Genomic DNA, 13,088 nt, shown 5'->3' on the forward strand with positions numbered 1-13,088 from the left:
GGTTGAGAGCGAGCGCTATAAGAGAGGACGTCCACGATAAGTTAACGGACATACCATGTCTAGGAGACAATCTTTTTGGTGAGAAGTTTGCAGAAATCGTTACCCTTCTTAAAGAACAGAGTACCACGGTACTGTCACTCACTTCTCCTACGGACCCCAATACCTCGTCCAGAAAATTTTACCCTTCATTCAGGAAGAAATCCTACTCAAGGGCACCCTTTAAACCATACAATACCTATCGAACGCAAAATTATTCCCACCAGAGATACTAATCTCAGACTCATCAACCCTGTGGATGACCTCATCAACAATGAGGGGGTGCTAGTGCTGGCTTTTGAGGTATCTGTATCTCATGCGGCTCTTCATTCACCCACCAGTTCCACTGGAGAACTACCCACATCTGTTAACTCAGGAAGGGGGGTCCCTCCTTCATCCAATGCATCGTTCCCTCTACCTGACAGCTTGGAGGTTAAAAGGCATTTATTAAGCCACCTGGGTCTGCCATATCAACTTGAAAACATTCTCATTGCATCCAGGAAACCTTCAACCAGAGGTAACTATGCCGGAAAGTGGCATCGTTTACAAGGAATGGTGCAAACCGCAACAACTAGATCCATTCTCATCAACAGCCACACAACTTCTAGAGTATCTCCATACACTCTACCTTGCTAGTCTAGCGTTGGCTTCTGTTCGTGTGCATGTTAGTGCTATTGCAGCTTTCCACCACTCTCATAATGGACTTCCCATTTCCAACAATCTGCTGATCTCCAGATTCATGCGGGGCATGCTACATCTACAGCCACCGGTGTCAAAGCCACCTATACCATGGAATCTCAATATAGTCCTTGAACAGCTAATGCTGCCTCCTTTCGAGCCATTAGATTCATGCCACATTAAATACCTCACATGGAAACGGTATTTCTAGTGGCCGTCACATCAGCACGGAGAGTAGGTGAACTACAAGCCTTGGTTCACTATTCTCCTTATTTAGAATTTTACCATGATAAGGTCACTCTTTGGCCTCATCCTACTTTCCTTCCTAAAGTAGTATTGGCTTTCCACATAAACCAGTCAATTACATTGCCAATCTTCAAACCTAAACCTCATCATAATGACCGAGATAAGCTTCTGCACTCTTTAGACTGTAAAAGAGCGTTAGCTTATTATAAACAAATGACTCAATCTCAAGGAAGACCATCTCAATTGTTCCTCTCTTTTAACCCTAATAATCCAAACCAGCCTGTCTCCAAAAGAACCATTGCTAGTTGGCTATCCCAATGCATTGAATTCTGCTACAATAAACGTTCTATTGTTTTGAGCAACAAACCAAAAGCACACCAGATAAGAGCAACAGCAGCATCTGTTGCGCATTTAAGGAAAGTTCTGCTACTGGACATCTGCAAAGCGGTAACTTGGTCTTCTCTTCATACTTTCACATCTCACTACTGTATCGGACAGCAAACATCTTCCGATGCAGCTCTAGGTTTGGCAGTTCTGTCAACCCTAAATACAGAATAAGACTGTCTACCTTTTATTGAAGGGTAGTGTCCTCAAATCATAAAAACTTACTATATGGACATAACCCGGGAGCTTGGGACTCCTAGAGAGCATGGGTAATTCAGCCCTGCTATCGACGGGAAAAAGCAAGTTTGCTTACCGTAAACGGTGTTTCCGTAGATAGCAGGATGAATTAGCCATGCGATCCCTTCCCACTTCCCTAGACAGTCTACAGATTCTACCAAAAAACATTTCCATGTACATCTCGCTTGGCTACAAGAGACTGAGGTAACAAGGCAATCGCGCGGGAAGCTCACCGCACAGAGTTCAAAACTCTGTACTAACTGAGAAAACTCCGCCTACTGACCGGTCGCAAGACGCTCCCATGCAGCATGGCTAATTCATCCGGCTATCTATGGAAACACCGTTTACGGTAAGCAAACTTGCTTGTATGGCCACTGCATTGACTTAGCTCTTTCTTCAAGTGTGATTTCTGGGACTTCTTCCTCTCTCAGTTCATCAGCTGATAACTTTGAAGTCCTCTCCCGCCTTTCCCGCTCCCCCCCCCCCCCCCGTCCTTACCATTGCGCTCTGTGTTTGTCCCAAGCATGCTTAAGTTTTGTCAGACTTTTGATTGTAACTGCCATTGTCGGTAAACTTTTCCAGGCTCCTACCACCCTCTCAATAAAGATGAACTTTCTCATGTTTCCTTAGAAACTTCCTCCCTGCAATTTCATATCGCAACTCTTTGTCCTTGAATTTCTTTTTCTCTGGAAAATGTCACTTTCCCGTACATTGTGGAAACCTTTCAAATATCTGATTGTTTCTATCATATTGCACTGTGGTTATGTTTGCAACATAAGCAAAGTGGGATTTAAACTAAAGGTACAGGCTGGCTTCTAAGAAAACACAGCCATTCCCTTGACTGTAGACTTCTCTATTCTAAATCCTTGTTGTGTTTAGTACTACTAAATGACGGTATAGAAAAGCTGTCAAATAAATAAATATAGTACTTTCCTGTCATCTACCTGACGCGTGCCGATTATGAATGTATTGCTCCTTTAAGGGGGTTTCTTTTCTTCAGCGCTGTGCTTAGCAGATGATAAAAGTTTTATATATGACAGTTTCAAAGAGGTTTTATTTGTTGTTTTTCAGGGGGGCGGGATTCTTTATTTACCTTGTACGGTGCTGTTTCTGTCAGTTTTTGGATTTTTTTCCATTTATGCAATTTCTACGTTACTAGATAGCAATAGCTTATCTATGATGGGTCAAACAAAACAATTCAAATTTTATATTGTGTATATATATCCATACATTATTCAGGTAAATATCCATATCAGTATTGAATACTATCACAATTTTCAAACAGAAATTTTCAGACAAATGTAAGACCCGTTAAAGGTGATACAAGGTTGCAACTGGAGCAAAACTAGGAAAACATTTTCAATTATAACAATGAGTGAGTATTAGCACTAATACAATACAACGTACTATGACTCGACGGTTAACACTAACAATTATTTTCAGGAATGAGAATTAAGAAAAAGAGCGTAGTTGCACTGGATCAAAGAACACATATCTGTTATTGTTAAATTTAATCACACATTTACTAGGATATCTAATTGTAATCATAGCGCCAAGGCTTCTTGGCACATGGCTAGAAATTTATTTTCTACACAATTGGGTGGTCTTAGTGATGTCTGGGTATTTCAAGTTATTTTATGCACAAAAAATCTGATCTCTGTTTCTAAGAAAAAGTCTCAAAACAGTGTCTCTGTCAGAGGGAAAGACAAACGTTACCAACAAAGTTCCTCGGTAATCAACTTGTTTTTCTGTAGAATGCTCTATTAGATTCGTCAAGTTAAGGGATTCAGTTGGCGGGATTAATGCTGTTTCTTGTTGAACTTCCCCTTCTTTCTTTTTAACATTCAAAAAATATAATTTTGCTATAGGTGGAATAGCTTCTTGAGGAATAGATAGTATTTCTATCATACATTTTTTGAATTTCTCATATGGTGCTATTAATTTTATATGAGGGAAGTTTAGAACTCTCAGATTTTTATATTTCATCTCATTTTCAATTTTTCTAAGTAACTTGTTCCCCTTGAATCAGTCCAGATTGTGTTTTCTGTGTTTGAACTACTTGGGATTCTAAGTTACTTATTTTTTCAGTATGAAATGATATTAAAGGTTCCATTTGTTTAATACCTTGTTGCGTTTCAGTCATTATACCCGCTAGAGTCACAATCGATGAATCTAAAGATGTCAGTGCTCTTCCAGACAGCCTCTAAAGTAATATTTTGTGGCTTGACCAGCTTCGAAGAAAATATGTGCGTGCTTACTGCACATGCCCGACGGCGTTCTTGTCCCGAATCTGGGGCCGCAGTCAGGTCTCCGCTCCCTTCAGATGTTAAGGTAGTCAGGGTAGGGTTCAGTTTTTCTCTCTCAAACATTTCCTGCCGGTATAATGGTGGCGTTTGTGGCATCATATCCTTTCCCCCGATTTTCCTGGCCGCTCACGGCCTTACTCTCAGGTTCCACCTCAGTGGGTGCGGAATCTCCCGATGCCATCAGTCGCATGTTCTGCCCCGGCTCCTGAAGTAGCTCGTAGCGTGGGGGTGAAGGGGTCATGTCCAACGGCCCTGGAACCTGCTCCAAGCCAGAAGCCATACCGGACTGCTCATCTGGAGTTTGTGTGCTGATAGGAGAGAAGAAGCCTTCAATTGTCACCTGAGACGAGGTAATAATAGGAGTGGATGAGGTTTCCACTCTTAATTTTCCCTTTTCTTTTTGTGTGAGGCATTATGCAGCAAGAAAAAAATTCAGGCGTATGAAGAGGAACTTCCAACCCAACCTCACTTCAAGCAGCCATCTTGGATCTCTCCTGTCAGTTTTAAATAATCAAATGGTATGCTCTAAATAGCATTTTTTTGTTTGAGGACAAGAAGTATAAACCCTTTACGTTCCACAGACGTATGTTTTATGAAGCAGAAGATCACCCATCCTGAGCTGGAGCTATCTCGCTCTTCCTAGCAGCTGACAGGAACACAGACCACAGCACACACAAGAGAGAAATAGTAGAATTTAAAAAAATCGGTCAGAAATTAAATAAGCCTACGGGGTTTTTTTCTCCTTTTGCCTTTCCTTCTAAGGGAGAAGGGGGCGCAGCCTGTGGGGAGAGTCCTGCTTTAAAATGGCCATCCGTGGAAAGCAAGGTGTGGCCTGGTGCTTAGACAGGGCGGCTGCCCTGGAGGAATTATCCCCGAGTCCCAGTGCATTTCTAGTGCGCAAAACAGAGCACAGGACTTGTAAGTCAACAGCAAGTTTGTGTGAGCAACCTATAGTTGTTGATTTTGCAGACTGACTTTTGTCCCTGGAGGTTTAATTTAAAAAAAAAATGCTGTGCCTATAGAAATGTATTAAAAAGTACTGTTTTAATAATGTTGTGAGCTTCCACGGTAAATGGCATGATAAGCAAAGGTCTTCATGCCACACTGCTTGTGAGTTTGAGCACAGATTTTAGTTAAGTGACAGATCCTTGATTTTCCAAACTCTGTGCCTTAGCTCTTTGTTACATAGTGAGTTCTTGGGTGGCTGTGAATAAATAGCGCGCGTGAGGACAGCTGAAAAGCTGAAAGCATTATAAATATTCAGCTTGCTTTTTCTAGCTTTGCCATTGACAGCTGAGCATCTAGTGCAACAGAATAGATATTGGAGAGAGGGAGATCATGCTATGCTCCTGAATCACTCTGGTGTTGAAGGTTAGAAAATAGTTTTCTTGGCTGTTTGGACTTGTAATGATGCAAATCCTGTTTTTGAGGCAGCACACTTCAGTAAGTGGAATCTTTTTGTCTAGAAAATATTGAGGTACAATACGAATTAAATATTGGCTCTAAATAACTTTTATACTTTGCACTGTAGGTGCTAAAATTAATTGTTCTTTTAGTATTGGCTTATTCACTAATGCATGCTACTATGAAAACACACATTCACTACAGCTCCCATTATTTTACTGCGGCCTAAGCACTACGAATACAAATTTCTGCATTAATACAGTAGTGTCTAGGCCTTTTAAAAGTGAAAAAGCCACCTGTTTCCTCAGATCATGTTTCAGATGTGACTATGGCTTACTGAAGAAAAAGGATTTGCAGCTGCGTATCTTTTTTTTTTTTGCCTTTTTCATTTTGTCCCGCCATGTTCTAATTCTCTGACTTCCTCCTCCTCCTGGGTGGTTCTGGCCCAGAGGCTGGAGAGGGGTGTCTACTGTGACATAGACTCTCAGAAGCCAATCTGGCCTCCCTTCCCAGGACTGAGCGTATCCTCTCTGCCGCATGCTTAGGCTGATTGGCCTCTGGGTTGGGGGGGGGGGGGGATAGGGGATTCAAAGCTGGATCCCCCGTGCCACAGCCACGCGGCTGGCCCTGTAACAATAATATTTTATAGAATAAGAGTAAAAACTGTTTAATAAGAGCTTTCTTATGTTTTCTAACAGTGTAAGAAGATCATTGAGGATGGGTGCAGCAGCAAAAGAAAATGTAAGCATTTTATTTACTTATGTGTTTTTAATAACTGCAAATTATCAACTACTTTATCTGGAACGATGAAGTATATACAGGGAAAGGGTTTTGTGAGAGCAGGAGGTTTGAAAATTCCAGTTCCACTACTATTTCACTCTACAAGAGTAGAAAATACTTTTTTATAACTTTATTTTCAGGACACACATAGTATATCAATAGTACCATGTAAAATTAGGCTAGAATAAATCAAGCAAAAGAGCAATAAAACGTCAATAAAGATGATAAATGATCAGAGTCCCTCGGCAAAGTCTGTGTTGAGATCTCCGCCAAGATTAATAAGGGCCCCAGATTTTCTCATAGACCTCCAGTCTGTCCTTACGCATGTAAGTAACTCTTTCTAAGGAAGCCGTTTCCGCTATCTCATTTTTCCAATGAGCAAGCTGCAGGGAGGATTTTCAAAAGAATGTAATATAAAAGATAAGAAATCAATTTCTTTGTTTTGGATTCAAAAACAAGTGTGTAAATAGACATAATTGAGTCGAAAGACCTGAACAATTACCTAAAAAAGACATTTTGCCTCCTTGTAATTGGATATTGATGATGATGTTCCTTCTCTAGCATAGTATTAGAGCACTGAAAAGTTGAGTAGATGCATATGTGTGTACTATCTACAACAACCGAGCAACCACGGACTACGTAAGAACCCTATAACAGGACCAAATAGTCACATTTGTAAATGCTATTTTCATAAAATTTGTTCCCACTTATAAAACACATCCTTTGTATGTGTAAAACTTCCAGTAAAAATGTTGAAAAGGGAGACCAGGTGATGCACTAAGTAGAGAAGCCACAAGACTGTGAAGCTCTGGTGAAATTTCAGAGATGTATTTGTTCACACTGCAGTTTCCAGTTGACATTAAGTTGATGGATTGTATGGTTGCTATGTATGTGTTGGATTTGATGTATGTAATGATTGAATTTGTGTGGCTATAATTATTAACTGCTTTGATTAGTACAGAAAGAAGCAATAAACTGAACACATTTCATTTTCCTACTGCGTAGCATTGTACATACCAATAAAATGGAAGTCTGATGTCCTAGATGAGAAAATGAAGGTGGTCAAATAGATGTCAGGCTCGAGGAATGTTGTTATAATGACAAAAAGGTTTATATTTGTGGTTCTCCTCCGTGATTTCTCGAACAGAGCGAGTTTAGGACCTCGGATAAAACCATGTATTAGGAATCAGCTCTGCAATAGTCACTGCAACAAGCAACTGCGTGGAATTATGGTAATGTCACAGTCAGCTGCTTATAAAATGAAAAACTGAAATGAAAACGGAGGTCTTTGTATGTCAAGAAGGCAATTATCTGCCTTTGCTAATCTGACATAATTAAGCAATAAACAGTAATCCTGCAATAAATTTTAACACAGTTATTGCAGTAAAAAGAAAATGATACAGTTGCTGTTGTTTTTGCAGATATAATCTTTTGCAGTTTCCCAATGCCAAATCATTCATAACTTATCAGTTTTATTGGTATCTTGGACAAACTGGGTGGCAGACACTGGCACAGAGTTAGTTATGAGACGCCAGGTCATGAACAAAAGGAAGAAGCTAGTTGGTAGATTTCTGGTTATTTACTAAATTTCCAGGAGACACTGCTAGCAAGAATATGTGGTAAATTACCACACTAGCAGTAAAAAAAAAAAAAATAATAATAATAATTAGATGCAATTTTATGGCCTGTACCGTAAAGCGTTCCCCAGCTTGGGCTGCTTACAGAGGGCCTAATGTAAGAAGGTGTGAGTTAAACTGTGTGCTGAAACTTCAGAGCACGGCTCCTGAATGTGCAGGTTAAAAAAGTTATACTCCCAATGCAGAAAGCTAATGGCAATACTAATGCGTCAGGACTTAAAAATGTGCTGACAAATATGACTGACATTTTATACTTTCCTTTTGGGGAATATTACTCTCAAGCTCAGTAGGGGTTGCTTGCTGTATGTTAACTCTGGTTCCTTCCTAAAGAACGAAGACCTTTTGTTTTGAAATTGACTGGGTAGGGTTTGTATGGTTGCTTGATTTCTATTTCTGTTTTATTTATTGTTAGGGGAGTGAAACGGGAAAATTGTTAAACCTTCTACGTTGTGCTTGGAGGTTTTGACGACATGTTTTAATAAAAAAATATATATATATAAATAAACCAAAGCGTGCTGTCTGAAAAATGTGCACACAAACCTAAGTTAAAATGTGTGCTCAGCACAGGCTGATTGTACATTTTAACTCGGAATGGGGGAGTCTCTCAGACATGAATTATGCGGACAAAACTCATGTTTCATGCACATAAAATACTTTTTATGTGCATAAAATATGATTTATGTACCCAAAAATGCTTTTAGCACAGAAAGCATATTTTCCACACATAAATCCCGATTACAGGTCCTGGCAACCTAGCTTTGGCTTCTGCCCACAGACTGCCACTAGCGCTGGAAACTTTACTCCATCTCTGACCAGGAGTAAATTTCCAGTTCTAAGAAAATAGGAGTTAAGCCAGCACAGCTCTCTGCACTGGGGGTAGGGGGGTAAATAGTTAATGCTTTCATTACCATGAGATTTCCATGCGAGGGCACTAAACAGAGCACACAGCGTTGTGCTTAAATCTCCTTGCTGCATTGGGAGTAACAGCTGCACACAGCTGCAGGTAAAACCATGCGCTGTGCTGAACACACTTTATTGCATCGCGCCCAGAGTATTTAGAGAAGCATCTTCTTCCATTGGGTTGAGCGCAGCAGTGTTTTGGGAAGGGGTGATGGGTAGGGGGAGCAGAAAGCATTGATGAAGAAATAATGTCCACCTAGGCAGGTGATTCTTGGGAGATAAATGGCCTGATAGGAATTCAGTGCCAATGCCAGACTGCTTTCAGATAGGAAATGCCCGCATGATGCGGCTCTGCTGCTGTTGTAAGTCATCTAAAGAAGGAAGAAGAGGAGAATAGTAAAAGAGAGATCGATGCCTGTGGCTTAAGCAGGAGAACATAAGAATTGCTATACTGGGTCAGGCCAAGGGCCCATCAAGCTCAGTATTCTGTCTCTGACAGTGGCCAGTCCAGGTCACAAGTACCTGGCAAGATCTGGGGGTGATAGACAGAGCCCAAGCTGCTAACACCCATGGAAGTAATGGGTTTCACCAAGGCTGCTTGGTTAACTGTTCATGGACTTTTCTTCGAAGAACTTGGCCAAACCTTTTTTAAACCCAGCTATGCTAACTGCCTTTACCACATCTTGCAACAGTGTTTTCCAGAGCTTGACACTGCATTGAGTGGTTTTGTTTTAAATGGTCAACTTATTAACTTCCCGGAGTGTCCCCAAGTCCTTGCAGATTTTGAAAGAGTAAGCAACCAATTTGCATAGAAACATGACAGCAGAGAAAGACCATAAAGCCCATCCATCCAATTTATCTAGCCTTACGATCCCCCCCCCCCCCTGAATTTATCCCATGCTTTCATGAATTCAGATATCAATTTTGTCTCCATTACCTCCATTGGGAGACTGTTCCATGCATCTACTACCCTCTCTGTAAAGAATTATTTCCTAAAATTTCTCCTGAATCTACCCCCTTTCACTTTCATTCTAGAGCCTCCTTTCCATTGAAAAAGGCTCGCCTCCTGTGCATGGAAACCTTTGAGATATTTGAATGTCTCTATCCTATCTCCCCTATCTTGCTTTTCCTCTAGGGTGTACATAGTTAGATCTTTAAGTCTATCCCCATATGCTTTAGCACAAAGACCACTGATCATTTTAGTAGCCGCCCTCTGGACTGACTCCAGTCAGTTTATGTCCTTTTGAAGGTGCGCTCTCTAGAATTGTACACAGTAATCCAAATGAGGTCTCGCCAGGGACCTATTCAGGGGCAGTATCTCCTCCCTTTTACTGCTGACCAGTCCTCTCTCTGTGCGACCAAGCATCTTTCTGCCATTGCTTTATCCACCCTTTCTACTTCATTCATTCATAATTTTATAGACCTCAGCCACCTCTTCTCCTCACAGGGGAGCCATTCCACCCCCTTTATCATTTTGGTTGCCCTTCTCTGTACCTTTTCCCATTTACACCATGATGAGATTTGTTTAAGTGATTGTGGGAGATGGGGAATGCGTAACCTTAGGAACCGGCGACAGGAGTTCGCTGAAACTTTGGCTGGTGTCGGGGGGGGGGGGGGGGTGTATGGGTTACCTGTTTATGAGCACCATTAGGATTGAGTCTTCCGTACAAATAAGATAAGTAACATCACTCCTTTTTTGGGTAAAAGTGGTTTTTAGATTAATTTTTGGACAGAATTATTGAAAAGAAAAATATAAGCCAAATTTAAATTGAACCAGTAAATGATTGAGCAATAGCGCTGGTTTCCGAGACTGCTTGAGGTCCATTGTGTGACGGGAGTTGTACGTTTCTTCTGACACCAAGTTCAGTTTTTGTGGAATTTAAGTTTTGGTATATCTTTTAGATTTTATATATGTAGCCTCTTTTTTTTTTTTCTTTTCTATGTTTTTTGTCAGTACAAGTAATAGAAGACCCTCCCCCCACACACACCTGATCTCTGGCTTTTGCTGTATTTCTTCACAGCTAATGATTCTCTCTGCTTATCCCCTGCTTCTTGACGTCTGTCGCTGGCTTGTTTGATTCCTCAGATCGTATTATTTTTCTCCTTAAACTCTGTTCTTGTACTCATCTTATTTGTCTTAGCAAAACATCACAACACCTGTCAAGAAAAAACATGAACGGAATCAATTTTCCTCGCCAGCAACAGGAACCTGCCAAAATATCCCAGCACCACCACCTAGTGAAAACAGCAAGGCCGTTGGATCCAGGAAAGAGGCTTCAAAGGGTCAGTTAACCATTCTGCTTTGCATGTATATTTGATTTCTCAGAAATCATTCTTCCTGCACTTTTGTTCCAGGGCAAGCAGGTTACAGACCATACCGGGGGGGGGGGGAGATTTTGTAACAGGCTGCATAGATTTAAAGACTTTCTGCATGTTTGAAAGGGAAATCATTGCACTAAAACCACCCAAACACATTTACACCTGATAACGTGTGTGTATCGTACGTATGTGCGTAAGTGCAGACTCCTCTCCAGCCCACCCAGAGGAAGATCTCTGCTGACTTCTGGGAAATTTACCTGCGTGCTGGGCAGGCGATTTTGTAAGAAGCCCCGTTCTGCAAGTAAAGTACGGTTCCTTATCTTACTGCTAGACCAGTCATCGATTTAGGGATTCTCTCTTCTGCTGCCATTGGAGACGGAGACACCACCTCCTCAGACTTTCGTGTCACATCAGGTCCACTGTAAGAGAGGTGTGGCTGGAGGCGGCATCTAGCAGTTCTGTCTCCAGCAGAGGTGGAGCAACGGAGTGACTCTCTTCTCTTCTCTCTTCCTGGTCTGGTCTCCCTCACAGCGAGCTCCCTCAGGCAGTGCTCCCAGTTCCCTATGGGGTTTCTGGTGTGGGCTCCTTGTGGGGAGGGTTCCCCTCCCTAAGGGGAGGCCAGGAACCAGGGGTGGCGTTTCCTCCTCCCAAAGAGTGAGTAAGTTTTTTTTTTTTTCCTTTGCTCCCTCGCTATTCCCCTTCCCTCCAAAGATCATCGTGGAGTAAGTTGCCCTGCTAGAGGCATTGTGGCCAACAGTGTTCCTGACTGGGGAGGAGGGTTGACGGGAGCGCTTAGTGAGCAGGAAGGAGGAGTGAGTGGGGGTAGCGCTCGAGGGGACATTGTATCAGGAGGAACATGCGCACGCATGGTGAGTTTAAAAAAAATATATATTTTTTTTTTTTTTTTACAATACCACATCGTCTGTGCAGGCTCCATCTCTACCGCAAACATGCTAAGAGGAAGAAGGTGCCCAGATGCAGGACTAAGAGGATCCTCATGGTAGCAGAGTCCCTCTGCCCCATTTGTGACACGGACTCTGGGAGGGAGCCCCCACCCCCTCCCCGAGGAGCATATGGAAATGGCCAGCTCCCTGGAGGGAAAGGTTGCGAAGGCATCAGACCAAGCGGCAGATCTACAGCAGGGCAGCTTATCTAGAGGCCTTGTGGTCTCAAACCTACCCTTGATGGCTTTCTCCAATGCAAGGCAGCTTCTCAAGGTAGAGGGGAGAGCCTCTTGAGGCCCCTTCCAGGAAGTTTTTCGGCAGAATTCATTCCCCTGATGCAGCAGGCCTTCGAAGCCATGCAGGCAAATCAGGAACTGCAAGCTCTTCAGCTCCTGTGAAGGCGAGGGAACCCCCACAGAAGAGGGCCAGATCAACCCTCAGGAGTCTAAAGGGAATTCAGTCCACTCCAATGGGGAAGCATGGTCCTTTGAGAATGAGAGGGAGGCAGCAGTGGTATACTCATTCTGTAAAGAGGAGTTACCTCCACTGATCTCTGATACCCTGGTGGCGCTCAAGATCTCCGCCCCCTAATAATAGGATATCCAGTCAGGGTACTCTTGGACAATATGGCAGCAGTGGAGTATGTGAACCGCCATGGAGGGACCCACAGTTGGACTCTGGCCCATGAGGCAGCGGTGATCTTCGATTGGGCAGAACAGAACTTGAGATTTGTCAGCAGCCCATATTATAGGGACAAGCAACATCCAGTCAGACTACTTAAGCAGAAATAAGCTGGACCCAGGGGAGTGGGAACTCAGTCAAGACGAATTCCTCAGGATCACCACTAAAGTGGGGGTATCCAACCGTGGATCTGATGGCAGCTCGAGACAATGCAAAGACAAGAAGACTTTTCAGCCGAAGCAGGGAGCCAGGCTCCTGTAAGATAGATGCGTTGATCAGACCTTGGCTAGAGGGAGAGCCTGCTGTATGTGTTCTCCCCTTGGCCCTTGATCTGGAGAACTCTGAAGAGGATAGAGAACCATCCAACACTGACAATCCTGATCACATTGGATTGGCCAAGGAGACCATAGTACAGGGATCTTTAAAGATTACTGACAGATGTACCACTACGCATTCCAGTGGAGCAGGATTTGTTGCACCAAGGGCCAGTGACACTAGAAAACCCAGCTCTATGCTGTCTTATGGCATGGTCCTTG

General features: G+C 42.6%; 1 protein-coding gene across 2 annotated transcripts in view; it reads left to right on the forward strand.

The window, feature by feature from the left end:
- Window positions 1-13,088, forward strand: part of ITGB3BP (integrin subunit beta 3 binding protein) — a 48,836-nt gene that overhangs the window by 8,135 nt on the left and 27,613 nt on the right. For both annotated transcript variants that reach the window (XM_029618920.1, XM_029618921.1), the window contains exons 2-3: window positions 5,990-6,032; window positions 10,750-10,891. In XM_029618920.1, the coding sequence (XP_029474780.1) occupies window positions 5,990-6,032; window positions 10,750-10,891 (185 nt within the window). The remainder of the gene's footprint in view (window positions 1-5,989; window positions 6,033-10,749; window positions 10,892-13,088) is intronic.

Source organism: Rhinatrema bivittatum, chromosome 10 (genome assembly GCF_901001135.1).
Source record: "Rhinatrema bivittatum chromosome 10, aRhiBiv1.1, whole genome shotgun sequence".
Classification (NCBI taxonomy): domain Eukaryota; kingdom Metazoa; phylum Chordata; class Amphibia; order Gymnophiona; family Rhinatrematidae; genus Rhinatrema; species Rhinatrema bivittatum.